At 46.9% G+C, this 26,389-nt stretch overlaps 1 protein-coding gene across 6 annotated transcripts in view; it reads left to right on the top strand.

The window, feature by feature from the left end:
- The window catches only part of ssp3 (SCAPER domain-containing protein short spindle 3), a 281,587-nt gene that overhangs the window by 80,318 nt on the left and 174,880 nt on the right, over window positions 1-26,389 (top strand). For all 6 annotated transcript variants that reach the window (XM_075680651.1, XM_075680649.1, XM_075680648.1 and 3 more), the window contains 5 exons: window positions 14,531-14,686; window positions 15,830-15,931; window positions 16,781-16,911; window positions 19,789-19,854; window positions 25,474-25,713. In XM_075680651.1, coding sequence (XP_075536766.1) covers window positions 14,531-14,686; window positions 15,830-15,931; window positions 16,781-16,911; window positions 19,789-19,854; window positions 25,474-25,713 — 695 coding nt within the window. The remainder of the gene's footprint in view (window positions 1-14,530; window positions 14,687-15,829; window positions 15,932-16,780; window positions 16,912-19,788; window positions 19,855-25,473; window positions 25,714-26,389) is intronic.

Below are 26,389 nucleotides of genomic sequence, written 5' to 3'. Positions count from 1 at the left end.
CATCGCTCGGTAAGGGTGGATGAGGGATGGGGTAGGGTAGCGGGGAAGGTAAGAGGTGGGGGGATCGCCTTAATGAAATCGCATACTCCAATGACGTGTTGGAGCGTGCCTAACTGAGTTTTGCAGAAGTTACAATCCCCCTCATACCTTTCCAGGTACATCTTGTTTTGAAGGTAAGGGTGCGGGAAGGATCCTGCCTGTATTTGCCTGTAGATCGCTTGCTGTTCTCTGCTAAGCGATTTGTGAGGATCGGGGTAACGGCGCCTCTCCGTCTTATAATGGTTCGTAATGTCTCTGTAACTAAATATGGACTGTGGCTCACCTTCCTCAACCCGGTGTTCCATCTCTCGGGTGAACTGGTGGGCAAGTTCGTTGCCCTCCAGCCCAGAGTGAGCCGGTGTCCATATTAACTCAACTTTCCTTTCAGGTACGTCGCATTTACTTTTGAGAATATCTAGTGCCGCAAGAGACACCCACCCCTTTCTGTAGTTATATGCCTTTTGCGAGTCGGTGACAATTCTTCCCACCTTGGGTTGCGCGAGTACTAGTGCTATCGCGGCCTCTTCTGCCACCTCTGGAAAAGACGTCTTGATGGAGGCGCAGGTTACGAGCACATCCCGCGTCGTAACTGCCAGCGTTGCTTTCGATGAAAACTTGGGTAACGAAGCGACTGTGAAGAGAGTGACCCCCTCTTCCTCTTCTACTATTTGACCCAAAGTCTCCATCAAGGCCGCTATACGAGCCACTCTGCAGCCGTCGTTACGACCCAACCTCATGTTTCTAGGCAGTGGCTTACTGTGGATTTTATGCGCCCAGAACCTGGGTAACGGCCCCGTTTCCTTCCGCTCTGCCTCTTGCCAGCCCAACTTGGCAAGAACGCGACGTCCCGCCGACGTCTGACTGAGTCGAACTCTTTGATTAGACAGATGAGCTTCTATTAACTCTTCGACGACGTTGTGCTTGGCCATGCCGAGAAGCTTGTTGGTCGAAGAATGCTTCGGAATGCCCAGCGCCATCTTGGTTGTCTTTCGTATAGTGACGTTCAACTGGTCCCTGTCTTTTTTCAGTAACTTGAGGTAAGGCGCCACGTGAATGATGCGCGACGTCAAGAAGGCCTGGACGAGCGTCAGTATGTCGTCCTCCTTCAATCCCCGTTGTCTGTTTGTGACTCTTCTGATCATGTTCGAAATTTGTTCCGTTGAAACTTTGATTTTGTCGATCGACGCCCCCGCCTTGCCATTGTTCTGGAAGATGACACCCAGGATACGTGCTTGCGTGGTTGGTGTTATGGTCGTCCCGTCGATGGTGATGCGTACGTTCTCTTGGTCTCCTTTCTTTCTTCTTGGCTTGATGACGAGTAACTCTGACTTCTGTGGCGAGCAACTGAGGCCGCACGATTTAGCGAACTCGTGCACGGTCTTTGCCACTCTCTGAAGGGTCTCCTCCATCCAACTCTCCGACCCTGCCCTCGACGTCCACACAGTGATATCGTCTGCATAGAGAGCATGATCTATGCCCTCTATGTCTTGAAGCAAAGTTGGGAGAGGGAGGAGTGCCAGGTTGAAGAGAAGCGGCGAAAGAACCGATCCTTGCGGGGTGCCTCTGTCTCCCAGGGCTATCGGTTTCGACTTCTCCTCTCCAATTTTGATCGTTGCCATTCTATTGCTTAAGAAATCCTGCACATATTTGAATATTCGCTTTCCACATCCCGTTTGGTGCAGGTTACGGAGAATACTTTCGTGTGTGACGTTATCAAAGGCCCCCTTGAGATCGAGCGCCAGGATAGCTCGTGGCGTAGGGGTCTTCGCTTGCTTGATAACCAGCTCGTGTATTTGCACCAAGACGTCTTACGTACTCAGGTGCCTCCGGAATCCATACATGGTCGGTGGCATCTGATCAGCGACGTCCAAATGTCTCTGTAGTCTCTTGAACACCATACGCTCGACCACCTTCCCTACACACGACGTGAGGGAGATGGGGCGTAGATTGTCGACGTGGGGTGGTTTCCCTGGCTTGGGAATGAAATGCACCTCCGCTTCTTTCCATTCTTTTGGTAACGAACCCTTCTCCCAGGACGCGTTGACGAGGTTTAGCAGTTCAGCTCGGCTTTTGTCACGCATACTTTTTAGCATCTTGTATGTAACGCCGTCAATTCCCGGTGCGCTGCCTTGATTACTTTCATCGATGGCTGCAACCAGCTCCAGTTCGGTGAAGGCTTCGTCCATCTCGACGTTGCTATCGCCTTCATACTCGTGAGTCGGGTTACCGCTCTTCTCGGTCTTGAGGTATTTACTTGTGAGTTCACGAATGAGCTTCTCCCCATCCCCGTCGTAACTGTTGATCGTTCTTGTGAGGTCTCGAGCGCATGCGCTCTTGCTTTTTAATGGATCTATGAGGTGCCACAACATCTTCATCCAGTTTTCCCTGCATAGTTGTTCCGCATACTCGGTCACTTGCTTGTTGAGCACGTGTATACGTCTGCGAAGCTTCTTGTTATGTCTTTGCCTCTTCCACCTTCGAGTAAGACCGTGCCTGGCCGCCCACATGTGACTAAGCCTGCTGTCTACGAAGGGAATTTGTGTGGTCGTAGTAATCTTCTTCGTAAATTTCTTTACAAATTCGCGTTGCTTTTTGGCCCACGCCTCATACGTCTTGGTGTCTTGGTTTTCGTCCTCGCCTTCACTGTCTGCGCTTCTACGTAACCGGTCCCAGTCTGTAATGTTGGCTTGACCCAGTTTCGCCTTGATGTCAGTACCCCCGAGGGTTACACAAATTATATCGTGATCCGAGCCAAGATTTTCCCCCGTGTTACGCCAAGTTACATCGAGGTTCCCTCGAACTAGCGTCAGATCAGGAGTGGTGTCTCTGACCGTGCTAGTGCCTGTCCTGGTCGGTACGCCCGGTTCGTTAACCACCTCCATGTCGTGATCCTCTATAGCTTTAACCAATTGGTTTCCTCTTTTGGACGAATATTTATAACCCCACATCGTGTGGGCAGCGTTGAAATCTCCTAGCACTAAAATCGGTCTTGTTCTTGCTTCTTTAATGCAGTCGAATATGGTGCCTTCAAAGTCAATGACCCTGCTGGACGGTCGGCAATAAGCATTCAGGACGAAAAAGTTCTTGTCCCCCCCCACTCTTCTGCTGTGAATTTCGATGAGCGTATGTTTGCAGCCTCGCTGAGCGGTCACGTGCTGTGTGGCCGCCACGTTGCTGCGGACCAAGATCGCAGTACCCTTTTCGCTAGGGTCCGTATACGTAATGTATCCCGCGAGCTTGGCCCGGCCGTTGGTCTCTTGTAACGCCATGACATCCGGTTTTTCGTCCAATTTATCAACGAATAGTTGTAACTCCCCTGTCTTGTTTCGAATACCCCTACAGTTCCATTGAAATAACGTCGCAGTCTCTTTTTGCTTTCCTTTAGTCTTCGTCATTTTCTACTTTTTGAGCGGTAGATTTGCGCACGGAACCAACTTTTCGCGGCCTGACCTGTAGATTAAGCCGTGATGATTTCATCTTGGCAACGGTTAGATGCTTATTTTTCGCATCCATCGTCATGACTTTAACGGAGAGTTGGCTGCATTTGGCCTCCACATTATCCATTCTTACTGTTAGACTGTTCACTTGCGCAAACATTTGGGAAACTTGGCTGGAGATTTGCGTAAGCATGCTCATGACTGACTCCATTGTCGGAGGAACGGCAGCCTCGGCCTTCTCTTCCTCCATGGCAACCACTGCCGTTTCTGTCTGTGGAGTTTGCGTCACTGACTGCGTCATCGCCGGTGATGTGATCTGCGTCGGTGACGGGATCAGCTTCGTCACCGCTGGAGCAGCGCTGGTGGTGTCTCTCTTGGGTACTTTCCTTTTAACTGCACTGACGTCATTATCACTGTTCTTTGTTCTACTGAGCGTCTCGATACGCTCCATCATTGCTTTTATTTGATTGTTTTGGCTCTTGATTTGATTGTTCTGCCTCTCTATCATCTCCTTGAGTTCCAAACAGTGTCTACACTCGTTGTCTTTGGAAGGGCGGGAGGAGGGGAGGGGAGGGAAATTGCTATTGTCAAGAGCGATGGGAGACCCCACTGCCAAGCCCACCTGTTTCTCGGCGCCGTTGCTCCGCCAGGTCTTCGACTTGGACCTCTAACGAGATTCTCGCCTGCGAGCCCCAGCTGCCGATGGTGAGCTGGTATCGCTCGTGCTTCTCCCTCGCCTTGTCTGGGAGCGGCTGCGACGCCTGCTCGGTGCCTGCCACGCTGTCTGCTGCCACGCTGGCCCCCTCGGCTGCTGCCACTGCTGCTGCACCTGTTCTCGTTGCTGACGTTCCCAACGCGTTTACGAACGACGTACGGCGTCTTGAATCTCGCTGTACACTCCTTGTCCGTGGTGAGGTGGTTGCCCCCGCAAAGGCTGCACTTGGGGTTACTGCAGACGTGGCTTTCTTCAGGATTCTTCATGCCGCAACCACGGCATATCTTGTCTTCGGGTTTAGGACAAACGTCCATCCGGTGACCGAGGCGACCACACCGGTAGCACATATCGATCTGCTTGCGATACAGCGAACACTCGACCAACAGGTTGCCGTATCTGATGTAGTTCGGGACCTTGTCGCCGTCGAATGTGATGACCACAGTCGTCGTCTTGCCGATGCGGTTGGCTTGCATAGCAGTGGGATTATACTCTTGAACGATGTAGTCGTTGATTTCTTGAATAGTGTCCGTCATCGGGACACCCCTGATGACGCCCTTAACGATGCCGTGGGGGCCGGTCTCGTAGGCGCTGACTTCGTGTGCCGTGCCGTTGATAGTGAGGCTTCTGACTGCCGAGTAGCAGTCTGCGTTCTCTCGTTTAGGCGTACTGATAACGACTATGTTTTGCTGTTTGTTCGGGCAAAGAACATCTTGCGTCACCTCCTCGCCACTCACATTCGCAGCTGCGACGATGGCTCAGCTGATCTCAAATCTAGATACTTCCCCAATGTTCAGACCTCCCCTGGGATGCATGACGATCTTGATATCTTGCCTCGGCAACACAGGCATCCTCGCTGCCTTGAGTAGCTTGCTCTTGAAATTTTTCCGCTGCGGGCGACGATGCCCGGCAGCCGCCGGCCCCCCGTTGACCGGCGTTAGACTTAGCTTGCTCTCTTGCTCTTGAGTCTTCTTCTCCCCGGCGACACGCCAGCCAAACTTCTCGGAAACTTCCTCCGGCATTATTTCTTCACCCTCCACTTCCACACGCATAGCCGACGCCATTTTCTTGAATCACTTCGCCTCTAGGTCCCCGGCAAGGTCGATGGCCCCGCCAGAGCACGCCTAAGCACGGCCGCTAGGCCCTGCTTTCTTCAGGCTTAGCTCGCAGCGACACTGTGCTCGTAGAAAAAAAATCCTCCTAAATCGGAGAAAAATGGTTTCGCACCTCAAATTTTGGTATCCACACGGTCCTTGTAACTTCATGGATGCCGTTGTGTGAGACCTTGCACGAGCTGGGGTGAATTACCGAGCCTTTTGCCGAAAAATCGAGGAGCACCTGTGAGACACGTCAGCACATACCATGGCTCATACCGGTGGACCAGAGGCATGACTGCGACCAAAGGTGGACTGTGGACCAGAGGCATGAGACTGGAGGCGGCGTAAAAACACACGCTCAATTTAATACTAATAAAATAAAATCAGGCCAGAGACATGATGAAAAAACAGAATAAACAAACTGAAAGCAGCTGATGCCAAGCTTCGCGGAAGGCATGCAGGTCACACACAACACACACTCTGAAGTGACGCGTGACGCAAAGCCCACCACATGGGAATTTCTAACACGCGCGAAATAAGCAAAAGATATGCGACACAAATGAAAAATACACCCGGCAATAAATGCAGCACCACTACACTAACAGAACATACAAAAATGAACATGTGATTAATAATTAAAGATGGAATGCAATTAAAAAAGAAAGAGTCCGGCGGGAAGTTCTGAGAGCAGGTTGGAACACGAGGCTTATCTGTGGCGTGCTCACTGAGATCCTGATCTGAAGAGTGTCGGGCTGCTGGTACTTCGCTGCTGAAGATCTTGATGGACTTGCACCGTTTGTCGATCTATTGGCGAAGACTTCGGCCTGGGGGGTTTCAGCCTGCTGACCACATCTTAAACTGTCTCTCCGTGCACGACCATGCTGCTCCGTCTTCCAAACCACTCTCCCTGGTCGCTGAGGTTTCCTCGCCCCTCGTCACGGTCCGGCGAGCTCAGGAACAACAGGGAGCTTGCCTCCTTACCACCGTGTAAGCGGCGCTGTGGCTGCGTCAGCAATGGCGACCATGTTGAGATGGACATGGGCATGCACTTTGTGACAGTCCCCCCCCCCCAAAGAGCTACAAAATGGTGCCAGTGAGTTTTTACAGCTCACCGCTTGCCATTATCATTATCGTTGCACGTTGACCTGACAGACCGAGTGAAGGCTTGGCTGGCCGACTGCCGAATGGTTTTGGTCATGATTCCTCGTGGCTTGACAGGTGTGCTACAACCACTTGATATTTGCGTAAACCGGTCATTCAAAACGGTATTTTGACGGTGCTATGCCGAGTGGATGGTCGCGGGCAACCACGAAGCATCTTTGACAGTGCAGCTGAAGCTAGCATCTCTTCAGCAAGTGTGCAGTTAGATTCTGGTTGCGTGGCATTCCATGTCAGTGGGCACCATCGCAAAGAGCTTCTGAATAATGGGGAAACCAAGCGCCTTGGATGGCACATAGGACGACCAGCTTTGGGAGTGCGCTGATGAGCTGAGCTCGTCTGAGAGTGATTAGCTTGAAAGCGGCGATAAATAGTGAAATGAAATGTTGATATCTGTCACAGCTCTTAAATTATTTGATGCAGTAGTCACAATGGCACTACAGTATGTAAATGTGTAGCTATAGGCCTGATTCATGTATAACCCACACCTGAGAAAATTTGACAAAAAAAGGTGTGGCTTATGCACAAGTATATACAGTACAAAGCGAGCTGCTTAGCAAATGTGCTTGTATGCATGCTAACATGAGCAGCGTTATTAGTGAGGTGAAATATCTTCAACACTGGGGCGAATCATGGCAATACTAAGAGGTGTGGAATGTCTATATTGCTACACACGTGTGGTATTTGATTGTTTGAACGAGGCACGTGGGCATGATCACTCGAGAAAAGAGAAGGAAGAACGAACTGGACTCGCGTTGGGAATCTAACTGGTCAGCGCTGCAGCCGCTGTTGTAAATATAACCTGTAAATAGTTGCACATCTTACTGACTCGTCCTTTGCGTAACATTGTGGTGGAAGTGGATTATTCCCCGTCCTCGCCACGGAGTTGAAGCGGCCGCACCGTCGTCTTCTCAGTCATGACTTCCAATCGAACCACCCCGTCGCCACCTACACCTGCGGCGCCAACCACAACGTACGTTATGGTTCCTAGTCTCCGTGATCCTGGGACATTCTCTGCCCAAAATGATGTTGACGTCGATGACTGGCTCTGCATGTATGAGCGTGTTAGCCAAAGCCACCACTGGGACCCTACCATCATGCTTGCCAATGGGATTTTTTTATCTGGACAGGACACCGCGTCTGGCTTCGCACCCATGAGATCGACCTTTCCAGCTGGGACATTTTCAAAGAGCAGCTTCGCGACCTAAGTGGCAACCCGTCAGGTCACCAACAGGCTGCTCGAAAAGAGCTTGCCACTCGTGTCCAGTCATCGACCGAATTGTATGTCTCCTACATACAGGAAGTGCTCACGCTTTGCCGGAAAGTCGACAAGCACATGACCGAGGTTGACAAGGTGGGCCACACCCTAAAAGGCACCGCAGATGACACCTTCAATTTGCTCATCTATAACAGCGTTTCTACCGTCGATGTCATCGTCAAAGAATGCCGCTGCTTCGAGGTAGCCAAAAGCCGCCGCGTCCTCCCACACTTTTCCCAGCTCCTAAACACCCTTGCCATGTCCTCTTGCTCCGCTCTTACCACCACACGACCATTTCAAGAGAATGTCACACGTATCGTTCGCTGTGAGATTGAAGCGGCGAGTCCAACCCCCCTTTATCCACAACCCCCTGACGGTACCTTTGACCAAGCGGCTCCCACTATTTACGTTATTCAAGCAGTTGTGTGGCAAGAAATTGCAAATCTTGGCATCCCTACTACCTGCTCTGTCTCCCGACCTGATTTGGCACCCATTCCCATGTCCACAACTTGTAGTGACCAGTACTTCGCTCCCAGACCACGCAATCCTGCCGAATGACGAACCCCAGACGACAAACTGATCTGCTTCCACTGCCACCGCGTTGGTCATGTATCCCGCCGCTGCCGCACCACCTGGATGCCACCCTACCAGAGCTCATTCCCTGCTCCTCGCCCATACGCCGCCACTCGCCGTTATTCACCTCGCTGTCTGTACCCTGCTTCCGATGCCCATGACAGCCGCTCCTCCGTATGATCTCCGTCGCCTCAACGCTGTCGCTCCCCATCACCTCAGCCTCGTCGCTTTTCCTCGCCAAACCGACGGACGGAAAACTAGGCCATGCAGCTCTTTGAGGTAGTGCTGCATCATGTTCGTCCTGTCCAAATCCTCCGTTGATGCTCCTCACCAACACGAACCTAATTGAAGTAGACGTAGATGGTGCTCCGTTGACGGCATTAATTGATACTGGAGCCCAAGTGTTCATAATGAGTGCTAACCTATGTCGTCGCCTCAAAAAAGTTCTTACGCCTGCCATCACTCGAGCCATACGCGTCGCCAATGGCACCAATGTTGCCATCAGAGGTATGTGCACTGCTTGCTTAGGAATTGCTAGCTGCCAAGTTCCACTACTATTCACCATGCTGACCAGTTGCCCTCATGATGTAATCTTCGCGCTCGACTTTTTCATGACGCATTCTGCCCTCATCGAATGTGTCACCAGTACGCTGTGCCTCAAGCTTCCTCTTCTTTCAGACGTTCGCCTTGAACCACCGAACACCCTCTGCACTACAGCATTTGTTCACTTACCTCCAAAAGCCCTAACCTTCGTCGAATTGGCCTCAACGGAAATCGTGCCTGATGGCGTCTATGTCGTCGCACCTATTCGTGATGTCCTAGCGCACGACATCTCTGTGCCACACTCCGTCGTAACCCTTGCCACTGATCGGATTTGTCTCCCTGTTATTAATTTTGGCTTGACGAAGCAAGTGTTACCTGAAGGCATAGCGGTGGCCATGCTCCAGTCAGTGACAGACGACTGCATCACTGCTTTTGCAGCCGACGCGTCTCCAGATCCTCCTGATTGCCCACAGGATGCCTTGAACCTCGATGGCCCATTACGTCCCATGGTCGCTCCGGACCTCCCACCTGACCAAGCAGCCGCCCTATATCGCCTTTTGCTTTCCTACTACGATATATTTGACACTGACAATTGACCACTTGGTCAGACGTCCCTTGTTAAGCATCAGATAAACACTGGTGATGCTTTTCCCATTCACCGATGACCGCATCGCATGTCCACGGCAGAGCGGCAAGTTATTCAGCAGGAAGTAAACAAGATGCTCGCCAGAGGCATTGTTAAGCCCTCATCGAGTCCTCGGGCATTGCCGGTCGTGCTCATCAAAAAGAAAGATGGCACGTGGCGTTTCTGCATTGATTACTGCCACCTAAACCAAATTACTAAAAAGGACGTTTACCCTTTACCACAAATCGATAACGGTCTTGATTGTCTTCATGTGCCAAATTCTTTTTGTCCATCTACCTTCGATCTGGTAACTGGCAGATTTCCGTCGATGAGCAAGACCAAGAAAAGACTGCTTTTGTCACTCCAGCTGGCCTCCACCAATTCAAGGTTATGCCGTTCGGTTTATGCAATGCCCCCGCCACGTTTGAATGGATGATCGACTCTCTGCTTCGAGGTTTCAAATAGTCAACTTACCTTTGTTACCTCAACGACGTCCTTGTGTTCTCTCCTACATTTGAGACTCACCTTGAGCGCATCGCAGCTATCCTTGACATCTTCCGCAAAGCTGGGCTCAAATTAAACTCATCAAAGTGCCACTTCGGGCGCCGACAGATTACAGTGCTAGACGATCTCGTCGATGCTTCCGGAGCACAATCCCACCCGGAGAAGGTTCGAGCAGTAACGGCTTTTCCTGTACCTCAGTCTCTCAAAGACGTCCGGAGTTTTGTGGGGCTCTGTTTTTATTTCCGACGGTTCGTGAAAGATTTCGCAACATTCGCTCAACCACTCACTGAACATCTGAAAAAAGACTTGCCTTTTACGTGGGGTTCCCCTCAGGCTGCCGCATTTTCATGCCTTATCACGATTCTCACCAATCCACCGGTCTTGGCCTACTTTGACCCGTCCGCACCTACAGAGGTCCGAACCAATGCCAGTGGTTATGGGATAGGCACAGTCTTATTGCAACGCCAACACGGACACGACCGCATTATAGCCTACGCTAGCCAGCTCCTGACAACTGCAGAGCGCAACTATTCGATTACCGAGCGTGAATGTCTTGCTCTTGTCTGGGCTGTTTCAAAGTTCCGCCCATATTTATATGGCAAGCCCTTCTCAGTAATCACAGACCATCATGCGCTCTGTTGGCTTTTGTCGCTCAAGGATCCTACTGGCTGGCTCGGTCGTTGGGCTCTCTGACTACAACAATATCCCTACACAGTGACTTACAAGTCGGGACGCCAACACCAGGATGCAGATTGCCTCTCTTGCTACCCAATCGAAGACGCGACCTCTACGTCTGATACTGTCACCGACGCCTGTGTTCTCTCTGTTTTTCCACTGCTCCATGTCGCTGACAAGCAGCACCGTGACCTGTCCTTGCGTATCATCATTGACCGCCTGGAATCGTCACGTGCTGACAGTCCCCTTCGCTTATTCACGCTTCAAGATGGCGTACTCTACCACCACAACATTCACCCCGACGGCCTTGCATTATTCCTTGTGATCCCTAAACACCTTCGCTCAGCTGTTCTCCACGAACTTCACGACCTCCCTGCCAGTCACCTGGGTGTGTCAAGTACCTACGATTGGATCCGCCGACGCTTCTTTTGGCCAGGGCTTGCTCGCTCCGTTCGAAGATACATAGGTGCGTGTGAGAAATGCCAGCGATGCAAGACACCATCCATGCTCCCTGCTGGGTACCTTCAACCACGCGACATTCCCACGGAACCATTCTTTCGGGTTGGTTTGGACTTACTTAGCCCTTTTTCTCTTTCTACCTCTGGGAACAGGTGGATCGCTGTGGCCACGAATTACGCCACGCGCTACACCCTCACCCGAGGGCTTCCTACAAGCTGTGCCACATATGTCGTTGATTTTCTTCTATGCAACGTGATCTTATTACATGGAGCTCCGCGACAACTTCTCACAGCCCGTGGCCGGACATTCCTATCAAAAGTTATCGCAGACATCCTGCAGTCCTGTACCACGAGGCACAAGCTATCCACGTCATACCATCCGCGAACAAATGGCCTCATGGAGCATCTCAATCGCACTCTCACAGACTTGCTCGCAAAATATGTCTCTTCAGACCATACTGACTGGGACCTCGCTCTACCGTTTGTCACATTTGCTTATAATTCCTCGCGTCACGACACAGCTGGTTATTCCCCATTTTTCCTTCTTTTCGCCCAAGAACCAACATTGCCCCTCGACATAACCCTCCCTGTTCACGCGGCACCGACCAGTGAATATGCACTTGATGCCATCGCCCGCTGTGCCCACGCAAGGGAAATTGCCCATGACCGCTTTTTGAAATCCCAAGAGAGTCAAAGGCGTTTGTACGACCAGCGACACCGAGACGTGCACTTCCTGCCTTGTTCTTTGGTGCTTCTATGGTCTCCGTCACGTCAGGTCGGCCTGTCAGAAAAACTGCTGTCTCGTTGCACAGGCCCATGCCGAGTGCTTCGTGCCGTGACTCCCGTCACCTACGAGATTGCCCCAGATGCCCCATCTGCTTCCCAGTCTAGTGATATTGTGCACATTACACGACTGAAGCAGTATCACCCTACCAATGATGACATTTAGACGCTCCAGGACGTCTCTTCTGTCACCGGGGAATTATGCTACATGCGTGTGGTATTTGCTTGTTTGAACGAGGCATGGGGGTTCCATCACTCGAGAAAAGAGGAGGAAGAACCAACTGGGCGTGTGCTGTGAATCTAACCGGTCAGCACTGCAACCGCTGTTGTAAATATGACATGTAAAGATTTGCTTGCCTTACTGACTTGTCCTTCGCATAACAATATTATACTCATTAGTAGTAGTAGTAGCAGTAGTAGTACTAGTAGTAGTAGTACCACCGCACCAATGCCGCCACCACCACACCTACGGTGACAATGGCAAGGAATGTCCTTTCGTATCCAAGGGGTTTTGCAAGTCGTTGAGAAGTTTGCCTCTGACCTTATAGCTCCAAATTCGTTCAGAAAAAAAAAAAAATGAAAGCTCTGAATTTCTAATAGTTTATTGCATCACGCTTTTGCGCATAATGTCCTGATAAAAAATCTATTTGTATCGTCTGTCTTTCATATTCAAATATCTTACTTGTGTGATTTATTTTTAATGTTAACTCAAAATATTTAAAACCTAAAAAGTAATTATAGAAAAATGCTTTCTCTGAAAATGCATATATGTATATTATTTTGTCCGTACCCGATGTGAAAGGTCTTTAAACTGTAAAGTTATACTCATGAGTAAATGCTGAAACGTGGTGAAGGGCATTACTAGCATGAAGAAAACAAGCTCACCTTTGGACATAATAGCAGTACAAACTTGAAGCACGAAGATTGTGCAGTCAATCCTTTTTTTCTCAGTTGAACACCATATCAACAACCGTCAATGTTGTGTTTAGCTAATCACATATTTGCATTGCTGTTGCCAAGCTAAAGTAAAACCTTAATGATTCAATCTCGAGTTATTTGAAAATTCAGTTACATCTCATCTGTGCAGTTCCATAATTTGCAATGAAAATTATACCAAATAATTTGAACAGTATGCTTGCACTCATCTGGATAACTCATACTTTCTGGTTGTGGCTCCTAAGATAGGCATGCTGCGACGTGTTTCTAGCTTCACATATCTCGGATGTGATATTGGAAATATGGTGGCCATGAACGTGTTTCTGGCTCCTGTGATTGCCTCTGGCACTTGCAGTACATAAATGCATGGCCTTCAATATCGAACTCTAAGAGAGCTGTTGCTGTTGTTGTGATTCGGTCGCAACCGACTTAGCAAGCGCTAGAATCTGTGATGTGGATGCTGATAAGCTGTACAGCTGTGTGAAGTGCCTACGTTGTCTGGGGGTTTATGTTAAAGTTGTGTGTATATTTTGACCTGCCTAGCAGATGCCTGCCCACTACAGAGAAGCGAGTCATAGCATCATCATTTTTAAAAAAGCACTTAAATCGATAGAAAAGTAGAAGGAAAACAGGACATATGTACCATTTCTTCTTTCTTTGTCTTCCTTCTTATACTAGTACTTCCTTTTAAGCTCCTTTTTAAAAATTATTCAGTACCTCGTTACCCAGTCTGTCGCCATTATGGAGAATCGTCATTGTTATTATCAATAAGCATGTCAGTCTTGCTTTTCCACTTCAGGTTTTTCCTATGTAAATAGCCAGTTGCATCACATGTGTCGTCACTTCTTTTTTTACTGCTTGTGTGTTGGGTGTGTATGGTTCCCAATGGTGTGGGAAATCATGGCCAAATGCATGATTTCCCTAGTGTATGAAGGCAATGACAGGAGGGATGGACTAGGCTTTGCTGACTATTTGAACATAGAAGTAGGCGTGCAGACATCATATGCTAAAGTGGAAGACTTAAGTCACCGACAGTGTGCCGGTAGGCGATGACAGGGTCGGTAATAAGCCCACTTATGCGCCTGCTTTAGGGACAGTTATTGAGTCCCCGAACATCGCCTGCAGCTTTGTTGAGTGCAGTGGTGGTGACTGTGAGATGTTGCACTTGATTGGCAGGCTCATGAATGTGATCTGTGGCACAGGAAACTACCGTACCAAGCAATTGTCCACATCAGTGATTACTTCAAGTAGTCCTACTACACAGAAAATAATTGTGACATGCTCATGTCAGACAGTTTTGCCCCGTTTTTTTTATTTCCGTCTTCTTCTTGCGTAATAAAAAAATTCACTTAATTTGAAAAATTTTAGTCTGGCAGATGTTGAACTAATGAGGTTTTACTGTAGAGTGCCTATATTTTATATAATGTTTTTCATTTTGTGCAGAAGTGCCTTCCTTTCCTCTAATATTTTTAAGGGTAATGGCACCCAGATACTGCACTAGGAGCCATTTAGTAGAACGCTAACAGTTTACAACTTGTCATGATAATAAATTGGAGCTACTAATATGTAAGAAAAGAATTCAGTGACTTCAATGAAGTTGCTGTAATGGAAACCCTTGAGAGCATGATAAATTGTGATGTTTTTTCCTTCAATATTCTGCTCAATATACTGTTCATAGTAAGCGTGCATGTGTTGTGAACTTGAAATGCATACCTTTTGTCTATTTAAACAGCAAGAAGAAAGTGCTCGCAGACACGAAGAAAACATTGAGCAGATCAGACAGAAAGCTTTCGAGCTCAGTGTTCGCAAATGCTCTTCGAACAATGATGATGCTCCCCATCATCAGCCTTATGACACAAAGAAGATTTGTTCTCTCTGTAATGTACTGGTGAGTGTATTACTCAATCAAATCAATGAATTGATACATAGTTCATGTGCTCAATCAGGTTAAGTGAGGTTCAGGTGCTGTTTGTTGATCAAGGCGGAACAATTTAATTTGATGTGATTTCCTATGAGTGGGGTATTTTGGTGATTGGCAATGAGTTAGAGGATGCACAGTGAATAGTTCAATACACACACAGTCAATAGTGAAACACTCGCTAATCAGACATCTCACATCTCCTGCTTGAAAATGAATGGGGCTGAGGACAGCATGCCTCTGTTCAAGCATGCAGTCTGCATGCTTCTTCAAAGTCTCTTTGCGTTGTCCAAGAATTTAAAGGTTTTCCTCTTCTTAGCATCAGATTAGACTCCTAAAACATGTTATTCAGTACTTTAAGAGAAATTCAGTAAGCAGGCTTTTTCACCCATCTGACATGCCTTAACCACGATGTTCAAGCTCTCACTAGTACACTCTTACTAGTGGGAGCTTCACCTAGTAGCTAGTTGCGGCAGCTCCCACTAGTTCTACTAGCAAGAGCTTGTCCTTCTTGGTTACTGCACGTCAGATGCGCCAGAAAGCCTGCTTACTGCATTTCACATGGAGACACGTTTTGATGGCTTGATGGTGCAAGAAACAAAGGGCAGCAGGTATGGTGGCACCAGAGAGCACTTCAATGCCTTATTTGCCATTCTAGCCAAAGGTTTGGCATTCTGCTTAGGTCAGGTGAGATGTGTGGAGAAACACACTTGCTTATTTTTCATATTGCCTGTTCAATGTGATTGCATAAGGGAGGTACAGAGTGACTGGATTCTATTGATGTTTTATATATAGGGCTTACCTGTGCATTAGTTGCAGTGTGTGCCAGGGGTGGGGACAACACAATTTGTCTCCAGAAATTGTCTCGGGTGCACCACTAATTCGTCTCTGTATTGAACTTTCAATGTCATAAATGGGAATGATGTCAGATGATTTTTGCATCACATGAAACTGTACTATAAATGAGAGGCTCTTTGACTTTGTGAATATATTGGATTCGAGCATTTAATAACTGCCGCAATTCAGCAGCTTGATTGTGATTCTTATGTTCTAATATATTAAGTGCTTACTGGTCTTGGCGATGTTGATTTGTTAGAGAAATTTACCTTTCAGATTGGATCAGAGGTGTATCTGCTCAGCCACCTGAGGGGCAAGAAACATCAGGAAGCAATTCACGAAAAGTATCAGGAAGTGGCTCCTTCTACTGAAAAACTGGTGAGTTTGCGAACTGAACTAATGCAAACGTTCATTAACACAGCATGTGTGCTTGAGAGCAATTGCTATTATTAATATTTCAGGCTGTCATGTACACCTCATGGCGTTGTGCTGCTCGAGGTCCTGGGACTAATTCCGGCGGCAGCAGTCGCATTTTAATGGGGCCGAAGTGCAACAACGCCCATGTTTTGTGCATTGTGTGCACGTTGGAAAAATTTCAAAATTAACCGAAGTCTCCCCCTCTATGACATGCCTCAGAATCAGATTGTGGTTTTGGCATGTAAAACCCTCGAAGTAATTTTTTTTTTCTATACACACCTTTTCCACTGCGCAAGGTGCCTATCATGTGAACCATTTCCAAAACATGCACATAGTGCATGTTTGCTTGAGACAATACTTGCAACACTTATATCTATATTATAGATAGAAAAAAGAAATCTAGAAAGAAATTCAATTAAACAAAAGAAGTTACTGTGTTAATGGGAATATACTTACTAATACATAAGAAGAAAAACATTAACATATTGAAGAACTTGAATGTATTCCCAACCCCCTTGGAGTTCCAATTGAGTAGATTTTGCTGTGCAGTCATGATGCCGCGTTTCTGAAGATATGGGAAAATCGTTAGACTTTTTGTCATTTCCTTGTATATATAAAGGGTTAAAGACCAGGTGGTCAAAACTTCCTTGATTGCCTCTGCCACAGTATCCCTCATATAGCCCCTATGCTCCTTTGCAATACTAAATCTCATCATTCATTTACTTGCTTTTCACATTATGTTTGTGTGTGCAAATGTTTATTGATGTTAAATGGAAATGTGGTAAAAACATGCCTTTCTTTCTTCTCTAGGAATCGTACAACTTGAAGCACATTGTCGATGCCCCAGCTGACCAACTCGATCCCAGCATAGCCTTGGACAGAGAACGGCAGAAAGCTCACCGGAAGCGCTGCAAGAAGCTGAGGCACAAGATGACCAGCAGGTTAGCCATGTTTCCTATGCATCACAATATCTGTACTCTAAATTTTGCAGTAGTAGCTGTGTTGGTTTCTTTCAGTCATCGACATGCCTGGAATCCATAGATGGCTGTGCCACAACACTGTTTACTTTATGCAGCCTCCATAATTGTTTTGAATACCTGCACAGAAGTTGTCTAAATGTTTGTTCACTACCTGTAACTATTAGTACCAATAGCAACAATAAATGATTCTGGCATATTACAGTTAACCTAAACATTGCCTTTACCAAAAGACTGGCTTCTGTGTTCAACATTGTACAAAGTAACATTACAGCAAAAGTTATTCTGTAGGGTGCCAGTAAACAACTCAGTGGCAATGGGAGTGAAGAACATGATTTTAACAGGCAAACATGCACCATCTTTTGGAAGTAATGTGACTCCATCAAAATAAAAGGGTATGCTCATTTTAAAGAAACATGTTTAACAGTGTGCTTTGCTCATTACCACGGACATGGCGCTCTTTGGGCATGCTTGGCCTTTGCGCCATAAAACATCAAACATCAATAAATCAATTGCTGAAAAAAATAAAGAAGCTATGACATAGGTTTCGTATTGTTGTGTATAGCGCGCTTGTATTATTCTTGCATGGATTCTCGATTTTGTCTAAATGCAGTCAAATTAAAGGAAGACTCTAATAAACTAATGTTCAGTTATTGGAGGTTGACTTCATTTTGATATTGCAGGGTCAACAGGGGCATTAATCTGTCTACACTGTATAGTACCGTATTTACTCGAATCTAGGCCGACTCCCATTCTAAGCCGACCCTCCCCCAAAGTCTGAAGCCAGAAAAAAAGAAACTTACCTCGAATGTAGACTGAATGAAAAAACTCCTACATGCACCATGTAGGAGTTTTCTGCTGGGTTTCATTGACTGAAAACCCAGCATTTTTATTGCGTAAGCGCACACTCCGTATGCACGTGCGTATAAAGTTTATTCGACGTCGTCATCATCATCATCGCTGTCCTCTTTGTTGCTGAGTTACATGCCAGAGGGCATCATCCTTGCTTCCATCTATCGCGTTTGAAATACAACACTTTTTGAAAGCTCTACTGTTTGTTTGTTTCATCTGGAATTTCATTCCACGCCGCGGCCATCCAGTTGGTCAGCCTGGCCAAGCGAAGCACGCTTGATGCATGCTTCATGCCCGGTTGGGGTGAGCTGATGTTCTTCCGACGTAAGCCATTTGGTTTAGTGCTTGCGAAGCCTATCTTTAAGGGGCTTATTAATGGCGACGTCAAGCGGTTGGAGTTAGCTAGTCATGCCACCAGGGTTTATGGCAATGTCCGTCCCAGCACGTGATCTTCATGCTGTCAGTCAGATGGCCACGGTAGGAATCGAGGACTAGAAGTGACTGCTTGCACAACGCGGCCCTTGGACGGCGTTCCCAAACCGTTTTCACCCAGTCCTCCGTCAAGCCGCTAGACATCCAACCTTTGTCGTGAACGCGCACAACAACATTTTTGGGGAACTTTTTGCCTGCTGGTAGAATCTTGCACTTGAATATTATGTACGGGGGGAATTTTCGTCCATCGGCGGTGCTGCACAACATTACTGTTGTTCGCTGCTTTTCGTAACCCGCCGTCCTAAGTTTGACTTCCTTCGCACCCTTTTTGTTCATGGTGTGTGCCATTGGCATGTCGAAGAACACCGGGGTCTGGTCGGCATTTGCAATTTGCCCCAGTTGGTAGCCCTTTTCCCGCTGTTTGTCCATCACGTAGCACTGAAACTTGACAAGCTTCTCCTCGAAGTCAGCGGGCAGCTTCTGACACATGGAGGTCCGTCGTCTCAGGCTGAACCCGAACCGTTTCATAAAGCGCTTTGCCCAGCCCCTGCTTGCTTTAAAATTGGCTCGTGCGATACCCTTCACGTTGGCAACTTCCCTGGCTTTTGCCTGGATAATCTCTATCGTCACGGGCGCTCCCGCTTCCCTTTGTTCTGTGATAAAATTGGCAACAACTTCTTCCACCTCATGGTGTCGGCCCATTTTTGGTCCAGTGAACGCCAAGCAGGTTGCTGCACAGCTGAACAGTTTGGTCCGTTGTTTGCGCCAGCGTCGCACATTCTTTTCGTGCACGCCGAACTCGTGCTTTGCTTGCAGGTTCGAAGTTTTCTCCGCGTGCAAAACGACCTTTCGCTTAAAGGCCGCACTGTAGTGGCATCGCTTGGTTGGTGCCATCGCTTCTCAAGCACAGGTGGCGCAGGCGTTTCGCGAGCACGTGGTTAAGGTGCGACACTTCCAAAACTCAACCAACACGACTGCACTGAACGATCGCTTTCAGAAAACTGCTAACTCCGTGCCCGCGCTACGCGGGAGGAAGAGAGAAGGGGGTGTCAAAGTGCGTGGCAATCGCCGGTGCTGTAATCACGTGATACAATCCACCCTTGCCGGCTAAATTCCCTATATAAGAAAAGTACTGCCACCTACTCTCCTCCGCTGTCTCCTCTCCTCGCCTGCACACAGCAGCCTGAGATCGGTGCATATTGAGGCGTCATGCCGCTAGCGCGGCCGGGCCTTTAGCGGTCAAACCATGGTACTTGAATCTAAGCTGACCCCCCCACTTTTGCACATCGTTTTCTCGAAAAAAACATTGGCCTAAATTCGAGTAAATATGGTAAGTACATAAGCTAATGCCACAGATGCAAAGATGAGTAATATGTGTGGCATTGTTCTAAGGCAATTTACTTTGTTCCTTTACTACTAACCTAGTTCTTTCTGTTTATGGAGAACCATTCTTCTAGCCAGTCTGTTTTGGCTAACTTTAGGGATTATGAACATATTAGCAAGATCTGTAATATGTTTCTTATTGCAGAATGAAATGGTGTTGATTACATGTTGCAGGGGGAAGTTGTATGAGAAGGCCTTTGCAGAAAAGCCGAAGGTCATGGAACCGAAGAGCAAGTTTAGGTAAGATGGCTAATTTATGTAGAACACGTGGCTCCATAAAATGGGCTGGGAGGAGGCTTAGGCTGCTGTGACTACACTGTGCAGGCCTGAGTTATTCTGACCACTTGTCCCTTATCAATGTAAAACATGACTTCTGGGAACACTTATCGTTTTTGCGTGACTTTGTGTGCTGCTTGGAAGCTCACTCCAGTGACTCAATCTCATCACAGTGCACTGAAGAACTCGTGCAGTGGGAACATGGTGCTGATAAATAGTGTGCCATTCCTTTCGTTGCATCTGCTTTCCACTGCTGTAGGCGGTCTACATGCACTGTGTCATTCCTGAAAGTGACTGAGAATGCACGTGGAATGTTGACCAGGTGCACAATTAGCTGGACCATAGCAAAGGCTGCCTGTGCTCTCTGATTTCAATGTGCATTGTCTTCTAATACCGGTCAATAAAATGCGCAGTCAGGGCCACCTTACTGCATTGTCAAGTTTCAGTGCAGGTGGTAGTGTGTTGTGGAAAACGTTCTACTGTTTTTTTGTAGTAAGTGCATGACCTAGAGACTGTGTGATCTTGCTTGGATACAAATTACTAACATTTGTCTTGAAGTTCCACTTTATTACATTTTTACGTTATATAATATGTTCATTTTCTTATCTGTCAGGAGAATTTCAGCCAAGAGACATATTCAGAAGATGTTTCATCTAGGTTATTCAAGAAAGCGTTGTATTAAATCAGTGCATGATTTCATTCTTATGATTCCTTCCAGAGGAAGCCAATGGATAGTGAAATCTAGTCTCATTTTCCTTTTCTTTATGTTTCTACATTTCATTTAAAGGAGCAGTCTAGTTCTGCTACACTTTCCTTGGCTTCAGTGTCTGGTAACTCCCATGTTGTTTTAACCAGACTTGTACATATCTTATGGGAATCGAGGTATGAGCCGGCGCCTTTGCACAGGCATTCACCTTTTCTGTCATCCCTACGCCTCACCCTTTCTACTCGTGATGGTTGTCGGCGGTGGCACCTCACCAGCCATGGTTTGCGGTGGGGGCACTCGCATTGCGGCGCTGATGGCTTCGTGCAGCATAGAGCGGGTCTTCTCTCTGGGAACAGCACTGGGGTGCATGCTTTCCTCTCGTTTGTTGGCCCCTTTGTGTCTCAAATTTGAGCTCGCTTATGGTGCCTTTGGCTGTACGGCGAGCGCGTACTTTGTGTTGATCCTCTCCGGATGCTAAGCAGAAGAGCGGTGCCTAGCGCCCACGCATGGTTGAATTGCTCAAAGCTGCACTTATCGAAATCCCAAGCTCAAGGAGATTGCCCGAGCTATTGCGAGTTGACCCATTGGTTATTGCGATAGCAAGCAGCATAGCCGCGGGGACTTCTCCCAGCGGCGTGTCGCAGGAGCCTTTGCTCTTGCAGCAATGTGCTATAGGTGCTCCTATCTGTATTTCTGCCCTTGGCGCGAGAGCCCTTTGGATCTCGTAAACCCTGGGGACTGGGCGTCTGTGCAGTGTTGGGTTCTGCCGAAGACAATAAACGGTTTCCACCAACTCGGCGATACTGTTTCTCATGCGTGCATAGTTCTCGGTAGCCCCTTTGCAACCTGAGCATGCCACTGCATGCTAGGCGATGATGACACGGCCTTGTGGCTTGCTAAGCTCGAACCCATGGTGGTTGGTACTCCTGTGAGGTCCTAGGACCCTCACAATCTTAAGTACTCTACTCAAATTAATTAATCTTGTAATACTTTTCAGGGTATTACTACAGGGTACTTCGGGGTACTTCGGGGTACTTCAAGGTACTCAGAAATTTTCCTGTAGCAGCCAGGTGGCTGCTACAGGCAAATTTCTTAGTACCTCGAAGTACACAGGCAAATTTCTTAGTTAAACACAAGCATGCTGGAAGCTGTGTATACACAAACTTGTTTCACTAAATGGTTAGGTCCCCACACCTTGTTTGCGCAGATTTGTTTCATGAAACAGTTAAGCCCCCTCCCCCCTCTCCCCATCTTCTTTCTCTAAACTGCTGCCTAGTTTTCCTTTTCCCCATTGTTGCCTCCCCACACATGCACAAATACATGTTGTCTCTTTGGTAGCGGAGGCATAAAATCTTCTGCTAAAGAGGTTTCTACCTCGTGATGAGTACAAGACATTTTACTGAGCATGGTTTTCACGCAGCTCTCAGTAACAAGGTGGAGTTCTCTCGAGGGGAGCATATTATAGGTGAAATTTTGCTGACAGAGCTACGCAGGGACGTGGCAGCATTAGCTTAGCGTAACTCACAGACAGTCTTGAGGAAATCACTGGAATCTCTCCACTGAAGCTGGGCTGCGCGGTGGGAATGTTTACTGATTGTGTTGCACAAGCATACCTGTTTCTATAAGAAAATTTCACTCACCACGTCGGAATGACGGCAGTACTTGGTTGTGGCCTAGCAATGTTGAACCTGGTTGAAGCTATTGTGCTGTGGTCATTAAGCTGTCGTCCGTGAACCTTCTTTTTACAGATTCCCATCTTGACCACCAATCCTGGCTATATAGGGCAGTAATCATCCTAGATAGAACTGTGAGGCTCCATACTTTTCAGTTGTCCGGGTGTCACCATAAGTTGCAGGCATCACTGAAATATATATTCAAATGTGGGACGTCTAGGTTCGAAAATTTTTGATCCCAGCTTTTACTGGTTGCAGTGCGAAGAATGAGACGGCTATTCAAAAAACCAATAAGCTTTTATACAAGGTACAACGTACCTGTTGGAGACACTATAGTTTGAACTGCTCATGTGTTGTATGTGTACGTGCGTGAAAATTAGTCAAAGGGACTCACAGTTGTATTGATGTACCCTATGCTTCATGAACACTTCCTGCAACATAATATCACCGAACCATAGAGTACATTTTTGGAGCACCTTCTCAGCATTAGGGAATCATGTTTTTAAGGAGAACAGAGGCAAGCTCTAGGATGAAAACTTTGGAAAACAGCTAATCTTAAACGCGAACAAAGCTTTCTAGCAAAACATCATTTTGCTCTACTTCTGTAATTAGTCCACAAGAAAATGTACCTTTGGAATATCTTCAAGGTAACGAAATACATTTTGTAAGTATTTAGCACTCTACTCAAATAATTTTTGACAAGTATTTTTACTCTACTCAAATACTTTTTCACACCATACTTAGTAACTTAAATACATTTTTGAAGTATCTTGTACAAGTCTGGTTGTTGGCAGCAGCTACGTGGGGCGCAAGTGAGTGTGGCTGTATGAGCCCCATCTTGAAAGCCGTCTGCTTTGGGTACAGTGTCTAGGTGCGCTGAGGGCTGATGGCTTAGTGTACGTTATGTTCTTGCCGCTTATTTTTGTGTTGAAGCGAGAGGCAGCATGAAGGGCAATTCACTTGCTGCTGCTGCCATTCTCCCTCACGCCAGTGTTTTGACAGCGAGTGTTCGTACAGTATACTTCTTAATTTAGTTAGCAAAGGAATATTTACAAGTTGACATGGCTGATAAAACTAGTGTCTTTATTTCGTATAACTGTCTAATGATTTGCTATTGCATTTGATGCTTCGCCTTTGAGGCGTAACTGCAATATATATATTTTTTTATTCAGGGTCACATTATAGATGCTTTACCTTACTTGCACAGATACCTTACTCATCCACAGTCCTATTAGAAGGAAGGAATAAAAAACGATAAAGGAATGGTGGTTCCAGTGCCAGGCCATACAGTGCACTTGAAGTGGCAAAGTGAATGGAGAAATTATTGGAGGCAAAGAAAGTGTTTTAAATATTGTGTCCTATCATCTTTTCTGTCTTCCAAGATTTTTCTTTTTCCCCCAAGTGCCTCAGAGGCGATTCCTGCCAGAGTAAAAATATTACTTTATCACAATGTCAGTTTTAATTACCTAGAGGGACCAAAGTTTGGTCTGTGAAAATTGTATCCAGAGTGTTATGGATGAAAGAGTGTACCATGTTGAAATGTTCACACTGGCAGTGGTACATGGCATAGGTAACCTCCACTGTCTTAGCCTATAGTGTCCTCACTAAAGTGTCTTCACTTAATGTAAAGCATATTTAGGATCACTCCCCAGGTTTGTTTGGCCCAGGTTTCTTCCTCAGGCTGGCCTCACCAACAGCCTGAATAATAACTTTTATTTTGATAGCAATTATATGGACACCCCAAGTGCATTGCTGCCATCGGTGTTGCCGTGAGGTTCTGTATAAATTTCAAGCGCGATAATACCATCGCAGCATGCCCTACACTCTATGTGTGAGTGAAGGCATGCAAGGGGAGTTGACGATCTTGGCTCAATCTTGCCCCGCGCAAGAAGGACAAAAGTGGGCAGGAAACGGGCCATCTTCCATCGTGCGCGAGGCACCCAACATTGCGAGGCACTGGTGAGGAGAGAGAGAGAGAGACAGAGAGAAAAGGGAGCGGGGACAGCATTCTACTCTGGCTGAAGCTGTGCATATGGCAGCTGTGTGCAGTTTCCCGGTGGTATCTTGACAGCAATCTGCGTTGGGGGCAGAGTCTAGGTGCGTCGGTGGCTTGTAGTTGTGTGCTGCATGTCCTCAGTGATCACTTTTCATTGAAGTAATATACATCATGAATGTCACTTTGCTCACTGCTGCTGCCACGTTTACTCACGCCACACAGCGAGTTTCCATGGTCATCGAGTCAAATATGTTCTTGTTTGCTTGTTTGTCTGTGTGACACCATGCTTGTCAATCTAGTCAGTGTGCCTATGTTTACGAGTTTATATGGCCGATAAAACTACTATCCTTACTTCGGATAGCAATCCACTAATGTGCTATCGCAATCGATGCTTCACCTTTCAGGTGAAACCACAACTTATTTTTTCTTTAAAATTATGTGTCCGATGGTGCGTTTCTTTTGGCATGCTATGTGACATAGAAATTTTGGCTCAAATGCAACACCCAGCTTATGGGTATGCATCGGTATGCTTCTGATAACAACTTAGCAAGTCCGAGTATCAGAAGTGAATAACACACAAGTCAAAATGTTAGAACATTTCATCACATGCCTTGTGTGGCATATGCTTCACATTAGCATAGATTTCTACTGTGTGTAGGATCTGCCTAACTAAAGCAATCTTCTTGTAATTTGTGATTACATTTAGCATCGTTGGCCTGCTCTGCAATTTTATATTTTATGAGCAGTCACCTCTAAATGCACACAGTACATTGAGCAACCTGTGGTGCAAGCCAAGGCATATGATGTTCAGTTTAGTGTCCATGGAACAAAGCTCACAAAGAATCTTTGATGGCTTTTTGCAGTCGGGTGGAACATTCACTGGTGGTTGTATGATCTGTATTACCACCGACAGAGTCATGTTGTAGTCCATTATCCGAGTTTAATGTCAGCACGAAGTACAGGATCACCTCTGTAGCAATAAAAGGGCTAGGCAATGAGCTGAAGTATGTTGAATGTTTTACTGGAACACTTGTTTCTTTGCTCATTCTTCATGTCCCTTCTTCCTCTGCCACCACCTAACAGTGGCTGCTGCAGTTTTAAATGCAGAAGGACATGGCGTATGTACTTTGAGCATCCAAACTCTTATGGAATGACCCTGCAACACTTTTCCTTCAAGTTTACCTTCACTTGCTGCTGTTGTGTTTCAGGCTAAGCAAAGCAGTGAAGGAAGTGTCACGATGCTTGAGCAGTCAGGGCCAGGGACCTTGGGATGCTGCCTTGGTGTCCAGCCTGGATCGAGCCTTGGGTGAGTTGGAGCGCACCCTGACGCTGGGAGGTGGCCCAGAGGGAGACACGTTGCGTGCTTTGGGCGGCCTTACCTGCCTCACTGAACTGCTTGGCTGCCTCTTCAAGTCTACTGTTGAATTGCAGCCAGTTGTGCCTCCAAGGTGAGAATTCCTGCATCTTCCCAAAGGGGATGTCTCCCTTGGCTGTGCATGTAGTCTCAGTAAAAATTTGTCAGCTGCAAGTGTCCTGCAACAGGCCACAGCACTCTTAAAAACAGATTTCAATGTTGCATATGCTATTGTGGGTGCAATTCATAACCGGAACACGGCATCTAGGTACTACTTCAGGAAAGTAATACAGTCAAATGTTGACAGTATAACAGAGTTGTACTTGTAGCAAAAAATTTTCTTAAATTACCAATTTTGTTAATTCGAGGTTGTAAAGCTTCAGCACTACAAATAATTTCATTAATTCTCAAAACATTCCTTGTGGCTAGTTCCGTTTACACTTATTGAACACACTTTTTTCCCGAAACACTGAAGCAAAGTTGATGGGTGCATTTATTATGTGGGGTAAACTATATGGGAACTTTCTGACGTAGCAAGAAATTAAAAGTAAGATGCTAATGATTTGAAAAATGCATTAGATAACTTACTTTTGCACTAAAAATACATGTATACCATTTGCTAACCATAATGGAATTTTTACTGCGCTTCACTTCGCTTCAGAATTGCTAGACTTGTTGTCGTGATCGCTGGCCACTTCATTAACATCGTGGCTCCACTGTGCCTCATCTTCATATCCACTTCCTGTCGTCTGCATTATCACAAGCATCAT

Source organism: Dermacentor variabilis, chromosome 2 (genome assembly GCF_050947875.1).
Source record: "Dermacentor variabilis isolate Ectoservices chromosome 2, ASM5094787v1, whole genome shotgun sequence".
Taxonomy (NCBI): Eukaryota; Metazoa; Arthropoda; class Arachnida; order Ixodida; family Ixodidae; genus Dermacentor; species Dermacentor variabilis.
This window is presented reverse-complemented; position numbering and strand designations above follow the sequence as displayed.